The sequence below is a fragment of the Mytilus edulis genome, chromosome 11 (genome assembly GCF_963676685.1).
Source record: "Mytilus edulis chromosome 11, xbMytEdul2.2, whole genome shotgun sequence".
Taxonomy (NCBI): Eukaryota; Metazoa; Mollusca; class Bivalvia; order Mytilida; family Mytilidae; genus Mytilus; species Mytilus edulis.
Genome location: NC_092354.1, coordinates 61,861,095 through 61,879,747, shown reverse-complemented (window position 1 = coordinate 61,879,747; position 18,653 = coordinate 61,861,095). Strand labels below are relative to the sequence as shown.

General features: G+C 34.6%; 1 protein-coding gene and 1 long non-coding RNA gene across 2 annotated transcripts; both read left to right on the top strand.

Moving 5' to 3' along the window:
• Nucleotides 1-41: 41 nt before the first annotated feature.
• LOC139496009 (uncharacterized) lies at nucleotides 42-3,992 on the top strand (the record flags this gene model as incomplete). Its single annotated transcript, XM_071284447.1, is given in 3 exon segments — nucleotides 42-562; nucleotides 1,897-2,081; nucleotides 2,602-3,992. Coding segments are annotated over 2 exon segments (1,425 nt in total). The 3' UTR covers nucleotides 3,883-3,992.
• Nucleotides 3,993-6,201: 2,209 nt separating this feature from the next.
• LOC139496028 (uncharacterized) lies at nucleotides 6,202-16,942 on the top strand. The gene is made up of 3 exons (XR_011657531.1): nucleotides 6,202-6,313; nucleotides 9,255-9,383; nucleotides 16,749-16,942. It is a non-coding gene; the product is annotated as an uncharacterized lncRNA (long non-coding RNA).
• Nucleotides 16,943-18,653: the final 1,711 nt, after the last annotated feature.

Genomic DNA, 18,653 nt, shown 5'->3' with positions numbered 1-18,653 from the left:
CGTTAAAGCAGAATCCTATTGTAAAACCTGCGAGGAAGCGCTATGTGATAGCTGTGCTGGAACCCATAGAAATTCTAAAATAACACGTGATCACGCAGTGCTATTGTTAGACGAAATGTCCAACCCAAGACCAAAGGCAAAAGACGATCAGTACCCGTCAAAACCAGGCAAGCCCGAGAAGATTTCTATTGAATCCACTACATGTACTATAAGCTGGGAGCCGTCGACGGGCCCTGTTGACTGTTATGAAGTTAGATATAAGATAAAGACTTCTAAGACATGGTCCAAAGTGCAGACCGAAGGCCCACAGTGCATGTTTACTGTTCAAAACTTAAAGGGAAGGACGGCTTACAATTTTCAGGTGCGTGGTATTGCAGGTTCGATTGAAGGACCATTCAGTTATGTCAGTGAGCCATATGAAACCAAGGTTTCTTTAGCATGGAGATTGATGCAGTCAGCAAGGAAAGTAGAGGGACGGGAGTCCCGCTAAATATAAACTAGAATTAGACGAAAAAACTATCAGCCAGAAACGAGAAGGCAAAGACAAGAAAATGTGTTCTTGGTGAGTTTGGTATACATCCGTTTTGAAGTATTGAAAACAAAATATAATATTTTAATCTGCTTTACTTCCAGTGGTATACATGTTTCATGGATATTTCCCTACAAGGTCATTCTGACACCAATTGTCTCTCGTTGTACATGTGTACACAGTGTGTACAGTATTCATTCTTACACCAATAATCTCTCGTTGTACATATATAAACAGGGTGTATAGTATTCATTCTGAACCATTGAAACTCGATTGCATTATCTCACCATCACTTGTGATAACTGATACTTGTTCAGTGTGGACAGCGCGTCTGCATTATCCTTTTCCATAGTTACTAGGATAGACTGAACTATCGTAGACCCCTGGTCAAATTTCCATTTTTAGGTACTTTTAAGCCAATTTGCCACACGTTGTTTTCTGTTTGTCTTTTATATTTTTAGCCATGGTGTTGTCAGTTTGTTTTAGATTTATGAGTTTGACTGTCCCTTTGGTATCTTTCGTCCCTCTTTTAAACGAAAACTAGTTTTGGGTTAAAAAACAATAAATGTGAAGGTTTTTTTTTGTAATTATACGTTACCAAAATAGGTAGAATGGTATAAAAGTGAGATAAAAAAAAATGTACCGAACTTCGTGGAAAATTCAAAACTGAAAGTCTTTAATCAAATGACAAAATCAAAAGATAAAACACGGTAAACGAAGGGATAACAACTGTCATATTCCTGACTTGGTACAGGCATTTTTTTATGTAGAAAATGGTGGATTGAACCTGGTTTTATAGCTACCTAAACCTTTCACTTGTATGACAATCGCACCAAATTCTATTATTTTGACAACGACGCGTTTACAAAACAAACAGACATATAAGGTAAAAATGTTCAAAATAGGGATACATCAGTCAACATTGTGGTATAAAATTGAGAAAGGAAATGGGAAGTGTGTCAAAGCGACAACAACCCGACCATAGAGCAGACAGCAGCCGAAGGTCACCGATGGGCCTTCAATGTTACGAGAAACTCCCGCATTCATAGGGCGTTTTTTCAATAAACAATAAGAAGATGTGGTATAAATGCAAATGATGAGACCAATTTCATCCAGAGTCGGCATGACGGTGATGTACGCAAAAAAAACCCACTTCAGGCCTTCCACAATAAGCAAAACACATATACCCTATAATAAGTTATGTAATGATAAAATAAAGATACGTCATTTGTATATTAAGAAGAAATACATACGACAAAATTTTTTTCCCAATCAAAAAGGGTGGACGTCCTCTACTCCACTGTTGAACACGCCACTGATAAATCCAACTCATTGAACTGCAATAATGACGTGATTGTATATTCTAGGTAATAAACGCCTTGGTGTACCGGTAGGAGAAAAGACTATCATGATGGTTGGCGCCACCGGAGCAGGAAAGACAACTCTTGTCGATGGCATGATTAATTTTATCACTGATGTCGCCTTAGATGATGAATTCCGATTTACTATGATAGATTTAACGTCAGAAGAGAAGAACAAAGAAAGCAACCAGGTAAGGTTCTGAAAGAATTTACAAAAAAGGTTTCTCAAGGTGTATTGATGAGTGCTTTTTTATTACAGTTTATCTATGATTATACATTTTGTTCCTTATGTTGATTAACTTATATACTAGAGTGCGCTAGAGACGTTTTTAAAACCCCCAAATGGAGTAGATAAAATCAACAACAGAGAATAACTGCATATTTTTTATATTTGTTCACCAGTTTTGGGTTGGGTCCATGTTGCCTAAACAAATCTTTAGTTTTCAATGTTGTTTCTTGTGTACCTGTCTGTTTGTCTTTTCCCTTTTAGACATGACGTTGTCAGTTTGTGAGTTACCATGTGCTTCTGATATCGTTCGCACCTCTTTTATATATTTGTTTTTCGAGCATTCAATAATGAATTATTGAAATAGTAAGGATTGGGTTGTTTGTTGGTTGCGTTTTATTTTCATAATCTGATTATGTTGCTTTACTTTTTTTCTAAGTTTGATAAATGTTAAATACTATTAATGGAACATTTGCATATTTCAGGCTATATCTCAGACTGAGTGGATAACATGTTACCAGATCTGTCATCAGGAGGGATGTAAGGTACCATTCAGCGTCAACATCATCGATACGCCCGGATTTGGTGACACACGTGGTATAAAGAGAGACGAGGCAATCGTGGAACAGATCCGTAGTTTTTTTACTACCCCAGGCGACATTGGAATCCAAACATTGGACGCAGTTTGTTTCGTAGTACAGTCACCTTTAGCTCGGCTTTCGCCGTCACAACGTTATATATTTCACTCAATTTTATCGATTTTTGGAAAAGATATTGTAGATAATATCTTCGTTCTAATAACATTTGCAGATGGAAACATCCCGCCAGTGCTCGCGTCGCTGAAGGAAGCGGAAGTACCGTTTAAAGAACATTTCTCTTTCAATAACTCTGCACTGTTTGTAGATCCTACCAAGAATAAAACCGCACCAATGTTCTGGGAAATGGGACAAGAAAGTTTTGACATTTTTTTCCGAAACTTGCAAACTGTTCAGACAAAAAGTCTACAACTGACGGCAGAAGTTCTTGTCGAACGACGACAAATTGAGCTTAATATAAAAAGTTTGCAAGAAGAAATTAAAGTTGGTCTTCATACACTACACAGAGTAGAGATTGAAAAGAAGATTATAAAAGATCACGAGAAAGATATTAATGCGAACAAGAATTTTATATTTACCGTTCCACAAGAATACTTTGTGAAGGTAATGTTACCACCGGGACAACATACCACGACATGTCTTCGGTGCAATCGAACGTGCCATGACGACTGCACTTACCTTGACAATGACGAGAAACACAAGTGTTTTGTGTTCAACAAACGTGGCTTCTGCACTATTTGTATCGAGCATTGTTACTGGCGTGAGCACGTCAACTGCAATTATATTTATCAAATGAGAGTACGTCACGTGACCGGAGAGTTAAAGGAATTGCGACAAAAGTACCAAATTGCATCGAATGAAAAAGAGAAACACGAAAAGTTTGTCAAAGCTGTAACTGTAGAGCTGAACAAGCAAGCTAATGAGGTTTGGAATAAAATGAAGACGGTGAGAAAAAGTCTTCAGCGTCTTTCTGAAATTGCTCTCCGTCCTAATCCCCTTACCGACGTCGAGTATGTTAAACTTTTGATAGAAAACGAGAAGAGGGAAGCGAAACCTGGCTGGCAGACACGAGTTCAAATGCTGGAAGAATTGAAGCAGCGTGCGCAAATTATTACTGAAATGCCGGAAAAGAAAAGTCAACTATGGGAAACTGTCAAAGCAAAAGACTAGAGTATTGTTTGAAACGCACTCAAAGAAAAAACATATATATTATGTCTTTAGTTCACAAGTTTTACTGTATCACATACTATTGTTTTTGTATTTTAGAAAAGGAAAACAAATGTTAGTAGTTATTAATTTATTTCTTGATGAAAATCTACTACATGTAGATTAATGTAATTATAGAATTTGTGATGGATAAATCATTTTCAATTAGGTTATACTAATACAATTTTTGATGACAAGAACACAAAAAATTAGTAAAAGCATATAAGAGGTACAGTTTATAGAATAATGGGTATACACACAAAATAAAGGTAAAACGAATAACGTATAGAGACTAAAAGCCACCTTTTAATAAAATTATAGAGAATAATTAAGAGGTAAGAAAAATGCAAACACAATTGAAGACCCCCTAGATTCAGACCCTATTTATAATTATTGTGTATGTTGTATATTATTATAGTTGGTATATTTAGGGTTTGTCATCTTCTATTGCATTTGAGAAGAGGCAGAAGATACCTATAACCTTCATTGAACTTGGGGTTGCCGTAATAAAACTATGATCAGTGTTCGGAGCACACAAATCATGCTCGAAACATGAAATCAAGCATTTTGATTGGTTGATTTTAGGAGTATGAGTGCAGAAAAATGACTCGTAAGTTTTATGAATTCAAGGTACCCGCACAGTACTCTCTTTCTATACATGAAAATATTGTATATGAGTTGGGTAAGGGTGAATTTGCATTTTATTAAATCTAGTGTTTTTCAAACTGTCTGTTTTTACTTCTGTCATGCTTGATCATGCTTAATAGTACACCGCCTTTTAATCTAATTTTAATCCTTACACATCTTGGTTTAGGTACAAACTCAAAAAACTGTTATATGGAAGATAAGTTCAGTACAGCATTTACTTAAAAGAGGGGCGAAATGTACCAGAGGGACATCCAAACTCATAAGTATATCAAAGGTATAAAAAAAAACTGACAACGCATTGGCTACACAAGAAAACGACAAACAGATCAATAATTCGAGTCTTTATGTTGTTGGGATAATAAGTACCCCGCCACGTCCACTCGGTTTTTGTTGGATGCAATTCTAGTTGTATCCATCTCATGTGGTCAGTCTTTTTCAATTGATTTTTATAGTTCGTTCTTAATGTTGTACAGTTACACCACTGTTCGAGGTAAGGGGAGGGTTGGGATCCCGCTTACATGTTAAACCCCAGCATATTATGCATGTGCCTGTAAAAAAGTCAGGAGCCTGTAATTCAGTGTTTGTCGTTTGTTGAAATGACATATTTGATTTTTATACCCCCGCTTTAGAAAAGGGGGTATACTGTTTTACCTCTGTCTGTCCTTCCGTCAGTCCGTCAGTCCGTCCGTCCCATGAATATTTTTCGTCGCATTTTTCTCAGGAACTACAATACAAGGATTTCTGAAATTTGGTTTCAGGATTTATATAAGTCAGCTAAACCGTGTGATGCGTTTTCAGATTCATCACTCGACAACTTCCTGTTTACCGAACACTTGCATATTTTTTACACTATTAATATTATCCACTTGCGGCGGGGGTATCATCAGTGAGCAGTAGCTCGCAGTTTCACTTGTTGTTTATTTTTTGTACATAAATTATGCCGTTTGTTTTTCTCGTTTGGCTTGTTTTTACATTAATTGTCATTTCGAGGCCTTTTTATAGCTGATAATGCGGTATGGGCTCTGCTCATTGTTGAAGGCCGTACGGTGACCTATAGTTGTTAATTTATACCACATCGTCTTTTTTATATATATATATATTATAAGTTATATGGTTCGCTACTGACCCCATACGGATCCATAGAGGGTTAGTAAAATCCATAGGGGGTGAGGCCATAAACAACAGAACACAAAACACAACATATGAACATAAAGACTAAACAACACGAACCCCATCGATGTCTATGAAACCGAGCCACATATCTCATACTGAAACTACACAGAAATCAGCTCATAATAATGAACTTTACAAGCTTAATTCACCGATTATAAAGATTAAGACGAAGAAAGGAAAATTGTTGATCTTGGTATTTTTTGTCAGTAAGTCGAGTATTACGTATCTTTTGTTTACAGAACAAGGTTATCTTGTATGTCTCCTTCACCTAGGGTTTGTTTCTACTAATACGTCTTACAAATATACAAATCTGTAGTCAACTTCCTAAACATGTATATATATACTCTATAGATATAGGAAGATGTGGTGTGAGTGCCAATGAGACAACTCTCCATCCAAAAAACAATTTAAAAAAAGTAAACAATTATAGGTCAATGAACGGCCTTCAACACGGGGCCTTGGCTCACACCGAACAACAAGCTATATAGGGCCCTGTTCTTTCTTACGTCTCTCATAAACATATTACTCGATATGAATACTAAAGTTACAATTTGCGTGTTTGCTTGTCTGTTTGGTAAGTAAAACTTCTATACTATTAAATCTTATTATGATAGTTGTGTTATAGATAATTAATATTGTAAGGTTGTTCTTGTAGTATATATAACACCCGTTCCATGATTTTTCAAATGAGAGACAGACAAGAAGAAAACTTTAAAATGAGCACTACCTGATTTATATACTGTCTAAAATATTTGGTAAAGATTTGCGGAAAATTTTATGATCGTTTTACCCAATATATCAAAGTGGGATATTGTTTCTCGTGTCGTGTCAAAGATTCATTTTTTAGGCGGACTTGAAATCACTAATCTAGATATAAAAGTTTGTATAAATCGGTATCCAGTTGAATTATAGAAAATAATAGGTCCTTCAAACAAAAAATACGTTTGACATATATACGTAACGATGTACTAATTGAATATTTATTTAATGATCTTTTATGCATTTAGTGAACTTAAAACTATTGTTAGATCGGTTGTCAGATGGAATTTTTTAAAGTTGAAAAATATTAAAAGAATTCTAATTTAACATTTCAAGCGAATGCAGACTAACAATATTATAAAGTATGTCCTGAAGTACTTAAAAATCGTTATTCGACCAAATCTACTATGTTATTATGACTTACTAAAAGGGTATTTTACTTTACCCATATATTTAATTTTTTAGTACTGTACATTTTTTAATATTATGAAATCAACCTGTAGCCTTAATATATACAAAAATTAGAATCTGAAGTGAGATGATGTATCAAATATGTTTGCTTTATAAGTTTTCAATACATAAAAGTCAACTTAAACACCATGAACAAGTCCAACATTGAAAGTTGCACTAGACTATGTCCGTGTCTGTTGTGACGTTTTTGATTTAAACGAACGCAACCTATGTATTACTGGTAAATTATTAAACCAGGGATATCGTTACCATAAATTACTTAAAACCTTTACTTAATTTTTCCATAGATATAAAGATTTGGTTTTGAAGTTTGGTTGTCCTGTAGAAAACTTATTTCAAACGGGATAGCACATCCTTATTTTTACGGAAATATTGTTAACCGTGCCCGGAAATTTAGAAATGATCCATGTAAACTTGTTGCTCCTTTAAATAAACTTATTCTTAAAGGTTGCCTATTCAACACTGTGATAAAATCATTGAATATTGTTTTTATTGGTATAAATATTGACTTTGTTAGATTGTAAATATTACTAGTATGTTATATATACTGTGACATATACATTTTCATGGATCTACTATCTGTCGATACCTGTAACTTGGCATTGCACAAGGTCATGTTTTTCTCTGGCTGTTAATGACGTCTTTACACTAAAACCATTGTATGTTGGATGTGTACGGATTGATTGCTTAGTCTTAGAGCCATGATTTTTTTTATTAGTTGTTAATGACTTTGAACTAGCTGTCAGATAACTGCGAGTACTCTCAGATCTGTTCATTGTGTCTTTTTGTGTCGGGTTGTATAAGTACCCGTCCACGTCCACTTTTATTTTGTTGTCTATCTGATGAGCTGAGCCTTTTTCAACTGATTTTTATAGTTCGTTCTTATGTTGTACTGTTATACCACTGTCCCAGGTTAGGAGGAGGGTTGGGATCCCGCTAACATGTTTAACCCCGCCACATTATTTATGTATGTGCCTGTCCCAAGTCAGGAGCCTGTAATTCAGTGGTTGTCGTTTGTTTATGTGTTACATATTTGTTTTTCGTTCATTTTTTTTTACATAAATAAGGCCGTTAGTTTTCTCGCTTGAATTGTTTTACATTTCTTATCGGGGCCTTTTATGGCTGACTATATGCAGTATGGGCTTTGCTTATTGTTGAAGGCCGTACGTTGACCTATAATTTTTAATGTTTGTGTCATTTTGGTCTTTTGTGGATAGTTGTCTCATTGGCAATCATACCACATCTTCTTTTTTTATATTAGACTACCTTTTCGAATTTTTTTAGCCCATTTTCAGAATTTTCCGCAAAGAACTGCTGCCGGGTTCAGATATGCAAATTGATGCTTTAAAAGGGTCTAGTTAATATCTTTTTGTTGATTTTTTGTCGGTGGAATTTATGCTTATACACAAAAAAGATCACTTGTAATTTTACCTTACATAATCGACTAAAAGTCTATTTTTTTAAGGTTTGTCGATAATTTAAAAGTTTACCAATATTGCGAAGTTACATATTTTAATTTAAGCCGTGGTGCAGTCAGTTTATTTTCGATCTATGAGTTTGACTGTCCCTCTGGTATTTTTTGTCCCTTTTAAGTATACATCATTAATTATACACCATTATTTAAACTCTTAAAGCCCATAGAAACAGACATTAACAATGAAAAAAACCTTATTTCGCGTTTTAAAATAGGGACGAAAGATACCCGTGGGACATTCAAACTCATAGTTAGAAAATAAAGTGACAACGCAATGGCTGAAAAAGACAAACAGACAGAGAATAGTACACACGACACAACATAGAAAACTACATGCTAAGCAAAACGAACCCCAACAAAACTGGGGGTGATCTGAGGTGCACCGGAAGGGTAAGCCGATCATTCTCCACATGTGATAACCTTCATGTCTTTGCCAAAGGTTCACATTATAATAATTATTTGAATGTACTATTGTTTTCAATTCATCTTACAATGCATTCATTGTAAACGTCCAAAAAGCATTTCGCACGGAACTGTACTAATATGAAACTATCTTATTTATATTTTGGATGCACTTTGAAACCTAGAAAGAATCCTTATTTGGTACATATTTTAACAAGATCATACTATAATAAACATAGCTGTATGTAGTAAGTTTCAAGTTTATGTGACCAAACCCCAAAAAGAGACTGGGACGAATAATTTTTTATAATACAGGTGAAGTCTATATCATGTTAATCGAAAGCATGATATACGAGTAAATTTGTGTTTTGGCATGTGTGCATTAGTATAATGAAACATTTTATTTCAGCCTTTGTCATTGGCCAACAGGAAACATGTATGACTTCAGGCGATTGTCAAGTTGTCCATTGTCAGAGAACTGGAGCAACTTCCATATGTGTTCAAGGCTTGTGCATTTGTGTGATACGATCTGACTACAGTAAGTTTTTATACGCCCGTCAAAATTTTGACGGGACGTATTATGGTATACAATTGTCCGGCGTCCGTCTGTCCGTCTGTCCGGCGTAAACATGTCGCAACGTAACTTGCGAACGACTCGTCCAAATCATGAAACTTGTTTCTTATAATGGTCAAACGTTCTGTATACTTTTTGTTGAAAAAAAGATTAAAACTTTTTTTAAGTTACGGGACTTTGTATCTAAAACTTGGGGGGGGGGGGGGGGGGGGGTGTTTGTTTTCCACATGTTGCGCTGTATCTCAGAAACTATTTATGACAATTGCTTAAAACTTTACAAGGCTCTTAGTTATAATAATCTAAAGATCTGATTATTTTTGGTGATGATTCAAAAACTTATTTTTTAGTTTTGAGTATTTAGTAAGAAAGGGGGATGGGATTTTAACATGTCGCGCCATATCTCAAAAACGATTTATGATTTTTGCTTAAAACCTTACACACTTATTAGTTATATTAATCTAAAGATCTGTATACCTTTTGGTTCTGATTCAAAATTTTATTTTAGAAATATTGAGTTTTTTTGTTAAGAAAAAGGGGGGCTTTCACATGTCACACTGTATCTCAGAAATAATTTATCATTAATGCTTACAATTTCACACACTTCTTAGTTATAATTATCTTAAATAAGATCTGTCTACTTTTTGTGATCATCATGATTCAAAATTTTATTTAGAAATATTTGGTTTTCACATGTCACGCTTTGAGAGAAATATGATAGACAAAGACATAAACAAATATCTCTTGCCATATCTCAAAAACAATTTATGATTATTGCTAAAAACCTTACACACTTATTAGTTATATTAATCTAAAGATCTGTATACCTTTTGGTTCTGATTCAAAATCTTATTTTAGAAAAGACATGAAAAAATATCTCTTACAAATAGATACATGTCCCGGAAAGGTACAAGCCAATCCTAAACTACACAAAGCTATTGGTTCCCATCTAGGCATGAAATATGCTTGCACCTACCTCGGACAATGGGAAGACGATAGTTTTCAAAACAGCAATTTACAACCCTTTTCATATTGGAGAATGTTGATGACATCTGGGGGATATGGGAACATAGATGAATTAAAAATTCAAGAAATGTCAAACAGTTTGCATCCGAATTAAAACAGAAATGCGGTACTCAACTGAAAAAATAGAATTCCTTGATGTGTTTGTACACATAGAAAACGGACAACTTAAAACAGATCTTTACACAAAATCAACAGATAAACACCAGTACTTACACGTGTCGTCAAACCATCCAAACTCTGTAAAAATGCTATACCATATGGACTCGGTTTTCGTGTCAAAAGAACTTGCTCAACAGAAGAAGATTACAAAACAAGAAGAGAAGAAATAAAAAACGCACCTAAGAAAACGTGGATACATTAACTCGTCCACTGAAGTTCAATTGAAAAAAGTCGACAATTTAAACCGAGAAGATCTATTACAGTACAAACAAAGAAAAAGAAAACAACAGGGTACCTTTAGTAATTTATTTTTCAAAAGCGCTTTCAAATGTACTTTCAATTTTTAGAAAAAATCTTAAAATTCTCCATCAATCCGAAAGACTAAAGAAAATGTTCCCCGATCCGCCTATCGTGGCATTTAAACGATATAACAACATAATAAAATTAACGGTACCAATTTTCTTGCACCAGATGCGCATTTCGACAATACATGTCTACTCAGTGATGCTCGTGGCCAAAAAATTTGAAATCCAAAGCTTATATAAAAGATGAAGAGCTATAATCCGAAAGGTCCAAAAAGTATAGCCAAATCCGTGAAAGGAATCAGAGCTTTGAATGAGGGAGATACATTCCTTAATTTATAATAATTTCTAATATTTTGTAACAGCAAATTTTAATGATACCAAAAAATCCGTATTTTCATGCCAGTACCGAAGTACTGGCTACTGGGCTGGTGATACCCTCGGGGACTTATAGTCCACCAGCAGAGGCATCGACCCAGTGGTAGTAATAAAATTAACGGTACCAGTTTTCTTGCACCAGATTCGCATTTCGACATTACATGTCTCTCCAGTGATGCTCGTGGCCAAAATATATGAAGAATATAACCGAAGAACTGGCTACGTACTTGGCTGGTGATGCTCGTGGCCAAAATATTTGAAATCCAAAGCTTATATTTAAGATGAAGAGCTACGTATAATCCAAAAGGTCCAAAAAGTATAGCCAAATCCGTGAAAGGAATCAGAGCTTTGCATGAGGCAGATACATTTCTTAATTTATAATAATTTCTAATATGCAAATTTTAATAACCGAAGAACTGGCTACGTACTTGGCTGGTAATACCCTCGGGGACTTATAGTCCACCAGCAGAGGCATCCACCCAGTGGTAGTAATAAAATTAACGGTACCAATTTTCTTGCACCAGATTCGCATTTCGATAATACATGTCTCTCCAGTGATGCTCGTGGCCAAAATATATGAAATCCAAAGCTTATATAAAAGATGAAGACATATAATCCAAAAGGTCCAAAAAGTAAAGCAAAATCCGTGAAAGGAATCATAGCTTTGCATGAGGGAGATACATTCCTTAATCTATAATAATTTCTAATATTTTGTAACAGCAAATTTTAATAACACAAAAAAATCCGTATTTTCATGCCAGTACCGAAATACTGGCTACTTGGCTGGTGATACCCTCGGGAACATATAGTCCACCAGCAGAGGCATCGACCCAGTGGTAGTAAAAAAATTAACGTTACCAATTTTCTTGCACCAGATGCGCATTTCGACAATACATGTCTCTTCAGTGATGCTCGTGGCCAAAATATTTGAAATCCAAAGCTTATATTAAAGATGAAAAGCTATAATCCAAAAGGTCCAAAACGTATAGCCAAATCCGTGAAAGGAATCAGAGCTTTGCATGAGGCAGATATATTTCTTAATTTATGATAATTTCTAATATGCAAATTTTAATAACCGAAGAACTGGCTACGTACTTGGCTGGTAATACCCTCGGGGACTTATAGTCCACCAGCAGAGGCATCCACCCAGTGGTAGTAATAAAATTAACGGTACCAATTTTCTTGCACCAGATTCACATTTCCACAATACATGTCTCTCCGGTGATGCTCGTGGCCAAAATATTTGAAATACTCAAGAACCTGAAGGATTCAACACAATGTATGAACGGTAAATGACATCTTCGTGCACAAAAAGCACAAAAACTTTAGAACCTGAAGGACTCAACACAATGTATATACGATAAAAGACATCTTAGTGCACAACAAGCATAATTTACTATTTTATAAACAAACTCTTGGATGTGGACCATGTGGTAAACATTGTGCATTATGCTCACATATAAATGAAACCAAGGTATTTTGTAACAACACCGGCAAAGAATATACCATTCAGGGACAAATAAATTGTAAAACAGTAGGCGTGATATATGCGATTAATTGTACAAAATGTGAAAAAGTTATATATGTAAGACAAACGGGTAATACACTATATCAACGAATGCTATTGAACTTTTCAAAAAAAAAAGAACAAAGAAAACATAAGATCCAGTAGCCAATCATTTCATTCAGAACAATCATTCAATGACAAATTTAAAAATTACCGCCATAAAAAGAGTATTTGGAACAGAAACTTACAGAAAAACCAAAGAAGCCTTTTGGATGAAAAAAATAAAAACTTTAAAAAATTATAACGTAATGTATCCAAGCGATGTTATTGTTGTTTCAATGCTGTAATTTATTCCAATTAGAAGGTCGAAACGTATGGAAATTTGTGATATACCTTTTTCGAATCCCGGCGAGGGAAGAACCAAAAATTTGCGAAAGCAAATTTACAGATCTAACATTGTTGGGTTGATGTTTAGACGAGTTGTATATACATTATGTACACAGCCATGTATCACCATCATTGATGGCGATCCGATGGATACATCTGTTGTAGGGTTGTCACTGACTCAGACGTACCTTTTATTATATATATATACGTAGTAGTACGACGCTAGATTAAAACTGACGAGGAAAGGTAACACACGGCCACCGAAAGCTTTATTATTGTAGAGCCCAGGTGGTCATGTGGTCTAGCGGGACGGCTGCAGTGCAGGCGATTTGGTGTCACGATAATTATCACAGTAGAATGGGTTCGAATCCCGGCGAGGGAGGAACAAAAAAATTTGCAAAAGCAAATTTTCAGATCTAAAATTGTTGGGTTGATGTTTAGACGAGTTGTTTATACATAATGTACACAGCCATGTATCACCATCATTGATGGCGATCCAATGGATAAATCTGGTGTGGAGTTTTCACTGACTCAGTCGTACTTATAAATATAATTATTTTCTGTGACTGTTTCTTACATTAATTTGTAGGATCCTTTACTATAGATAATTGAGCCGATCTGTAACAAAAACATCTCCATGCCTTGTATATCCTGTACTGTAGTACGCCGCTAGATTAAAACTGACGAGGAAAGATAACACACGGCCACTGAAAGCTTTATTTTTGTGAAGCCAAGGTGGTCGTGTGGTCTAGCGGGACGGCTGAAGTGCTGGCGATTTGGTGTCACGATATCTCAGAAGCATGGGTTCGAATGCCGGCGAGGGAAGAACAAAAAAATATGCGAATTTTTTTTACAGATCTAACATTGTTGGGTTGATCTTTAGACGAGTTATATATATATATGCATATATAGACAATAATAGTGCATTGACTTGACATATCAACGATTAAGGATGAGGCTTAGACACGGGGAAATGCGAGGCTGTGCCACTATTATTGTCTTTATACTGCAATCTAAAACAACATTTTCAATTGTTGTTTTATGCGTTTAGGTTATTTATTTGATTAAAATTTTGGGATTTTAAATATTGGGAAAAATCCCCTTTAAAAAGGCCTCAAATTATGCTCGCAGAGATATTAACAACACAATGAAATTTACATTTACCTGGTGAAACCAACACTCGATGGTGAACGAAATCGTTTGAGTATGGAATTAACTATCAACCATAAGCATAAAACATAATGATTTATAGGTTGCAAATAAAAAATATTATCAAATTAAATATGTTTCTCTAATAACTGCAAAAGAAACAAGATTGAGTCGTTTCACGCATCGTTATATGCATTGGAAGCAAGAACAGGTTGAAGAGTTCGTATAAATAATTCAATATCATTTTGGAAATTTCTATTTAAATATTTATGAGGAAAAGTAATATCGGCTCAGTGACTGTATATGACAAAGAAATATAGGGTCAACGCATTTTGACTGCTCAAATAGAACGAGTGCAGTATAAACATATACATATATACTAGATCAATATAGAATTGGAAATTCTCATATGACGCTCTACTTAAACTTTGGGTACAAAGCCATGTTCTAATTTGAATAGAGTATGGGCTGCACGTGATTGACGTCACAATTGAAATTGTAACGTCAGATTAATTTTAAACAACGCCAAAGATCAAACTGGCCATTTTGTTGGTGTTGCTCGCTAGGAAATTAAATAAAAACATTCTAAAAGTAAGTTTAAATGTTTCTGTTCTTTTTATTATTGATAAACTGTTGATTTTTCTATAACGTTTTTGTTCATCAAATCAAAATGGCGACATTTCGAGTGTTTACTATAGGTCCGCTTTGAAGTACAAAAGTTCAAAATATCCTATTAGATTCGAAAAAATTCTATCATGGGATGCTCTATGCTCTTTTTAACATGGGTAGGCATTATATTTGTAAATAATTAATACCTCGCTAACGCTCGGTATTAAGATATTTTACAAATATAATGTCTACCCATGTTAAAATGAGCATAGATAATGGCATGAAATAATTATTTCTTAAGTTTACATTTGGGAAGCCGAAATCATCTCTTTTGTTATATAGTTTTGTTTTCCCCTATACGTAAATTTTTACATGCAAGTCAATATATATATGAGACAGACTAAACTATATATGTTGTATCCTTTATCTGAAGCTGATAAGTTAATGCGTTCAACTGCCACCAAACATTAGTATTTAGATGGATGACATCATCTTTCTAGCGGGAAGTGAAGTTAACGGATAGTGCTTACTTCTTCTTTTTCCCCATAAGAAACTCGTGTATGAAATCAGCCTCATATAAAGTTGCAAGTCCGAATGATGAGTAGCATGATAGGTTCAAATGTGTGTTAAAAAACACGTCTTTCAAACGTAACACATATTTTGTCTATCAAGAAATCAAACAACTTCATAATGTCAGTTTCAGATAATCTTTTATTTGAATCAGATATGTTTTACTAAGTACGACGTACCCCTTCCTTAGACAATATTCTTGTATCTAAGTTGGCTGTTTTGTTTTATGAACTAAAGCAGGACCAACTCTTCAATTTATCTTTTAGTTTGAAATGGAACAAAAATAACTTCTGTAAAACTTAGTAAAGTCAAATGTTTTAAAACAGTTGTAAACCTGAGTTTGTATGTACTCTAAAGAATTTGGAATTTGTAGTTTCAACATCTATTTCACGCAACCTCTACAATAGGTAGTTTCACAATAAAGTTTAAACCCGGCTTTGATTGTTGATTAAGGTGATCTAAAAAATTATGAAGAGGCTTCGTGGAGCACCAAGATATAAACCAGCAACACAACGTTGTATGTAAGGACACTCGTGTAATTTATGAAACTAAAACAGTATACTAGGAAGATCCAGTTCTTTATCTTTGGTTAAAATTCCACATACCAGACATATCGTTATCCAGAATTCCCTCCTTGGTAAGTGTCGTGCTAGTTACCTTATGTATTATCAATCTGTCACTTTAAGGTGTTACTTAAGTAGAAAACAAAACATTTCTCATAAAAGTAAGTCAGGCCCTGCGGTCATAAAACTTTTGAGAACGATTTTTGTACTCAGAATAAAAAATCAACCAATCAAAATACTGGATTTTGTGTTTTGAGCACTTGTTTGTTCTCAAAGTACTGAGTAAAGTTTTATGACCGAGAGACCAGGTGTTGTGCAATATGTGATTCATTAAAAATTAGTGTAGCATGATAACAGAAATTTAAGGTGGAACCTAAAACAACAGGAAGATAACTCTGTAAAGTCAGTAAACGTTTTAATAACGTTGTGTTGTAAAGGGAATAATAAGCTTCTTAATGATCAAAATTAGTGTTTGTCAAACTGCTATATAACCATTGTAATTTTTCCGACAAAACGGTTGGTGTAAAATTTTTGAAATTTTTATAATATTGTTAAAGTGTTAAAGTAAATACTTTGTCAAAATTTAATCAAAATTAAACGAGCCAAATTAATTGTAGTGAAAGTGTAAGGTACCACCTTAAACAGAAAAATAAAGTATGTCATCACAACTTTTCTTTTGTAGCTTGTACATCTAAAGCAGAGTGTGAGGGTATTCCCGACTTCTGTGAACAACGTTTTGTACACTGTCATGATGGCCATTGCATTTGTGTTTTCATTTTTGAAACAGGCCTAGGAAAAAAGAGATAAATCGAACTAGATGAACTAGACTATACAAGTTGACAATCAATAAGATAATCACATTAATTATATATATGTATTATTAAATTATGACAGTTTATGTATGTCTTTGTTTTTTATTTAATGATTTTAGACTCATTTATTATATGACATTTTATAAGTCTTGTTCAGTATGAAAGTGATATTAAAGAAAAAGGTTCTTATGTTGTACTGTTATACCACTGTCCCAGATTAGGGAGGAAGGTTTGGATCCCGCTAACATGTTTAACCAGCCACATTATTTATGTAAGTACGGAGCCTGTAATTCAGTGGTTGTCGTTTGTTTCTGTGTTACATATTTGTTTTTCGTTCATTTTTGTTACATTAATAAGGCCGTTAGTTTTCTCGTTTGAATTGTTTTACATTGTCTTATCTAGGCCTTTAATTTTATAGCTTACTATGCAGTATTGGTTTTGTTCATTGTTAAAGGCCGTACGGTGATCTATAGTTGTTAATGTCTGTCATTTTCATCTTTTGTGAATTGTTGTCTCATTGGCAATCATACCACATCTTCTTTGTTATAAGCCCTACGTTTGTTTTTGTCAGTTTTAATGGACTGCCTCTTTTTTTAATTTACCTTGGAGTTTGGTATTTGTGACTTGGGAAAATACAAAACGAAAAGTCTCTAACAAATGGCAAAATCAACTAATAAAACACATCAAACGAATGGACAACAAGTGTCATATTTCTGACTTGGTACGGGCATTCTTAAATGTAGAAAATGGTTGATTTAACCTGGTTTTATAGCGCCTAACCTTTTCCTTGTATGACAGTTGCGTTAAAGTCCATTTAATTCACAACGATGCGTGAGGTAAACAGACATAATAGGCAACATTGTCAAAATAAGATTACAGCTCTTCATCTTTTATATAATCTTTGTATTTCAAATATGTTGGCCACGAGCATCACTGAAGAGACATGAATTGTCGAAATGCGCATCTGGTGCAGGAATATATGTATCGTTAATGTTATTACAGCAGTCATCACCGTGCTACAATCTCAATCCGAACAAAGACAAATACACACTTCGAATCCATTTTTGACAAATATACATGATAAGACTCCCAATGTAGTGTAAAGGGAGAGGACTGTACATGTCATCTCTCTCCATCTCAGAGGCATTTCAAACTAAATTTACTTTCCTTTTAAATTGAATTTTCAGTAGTTTATACACATTTTTAATAAATATTAATATTCGAGCCATATGGGAACCTGAATAGAGTGTTGATGCCGCTTGCCTTTTCCATGAATTTGAATCCAAAGATATGCGACAAGGTGCAATGTCTTTTTGGAAGGTTCATTGGGAATTTTGAAGTGTCAGCGATAACAGTCTAGAGTCAACCGTCGGCAAAGAAATGTATTTCCACAGTTCATACTTCCTTCCAAGGGTGGAAGAGGACCCTCTCCATAGTAAAAGATACATTCATAAAATATAACTGATATGCAGCAAGTTGTCTCACATGTTCGAGCTATATGGAGACCTAGATAGAGTATTTATGCCACTTGCCTTTTCCACGAATTTGAACCCAGATATGCGAAAAGGTGCATTGTCTTCTTGAAAGGTTCAATGGAAATTTTGTAAGAGTCGGGCGATAACAGTCAAGAGTCAAACGTGGAGCAATGGAATGTATATATCCACAGTCGCACAGTAACGAACAAGACCAAGTCATTCAGTGTTTAGTTCATGAACGAAACGTCAAAAATATTTTTTAACAAAGCGATCCATTCTTTAAAATACCACAAAAATGTA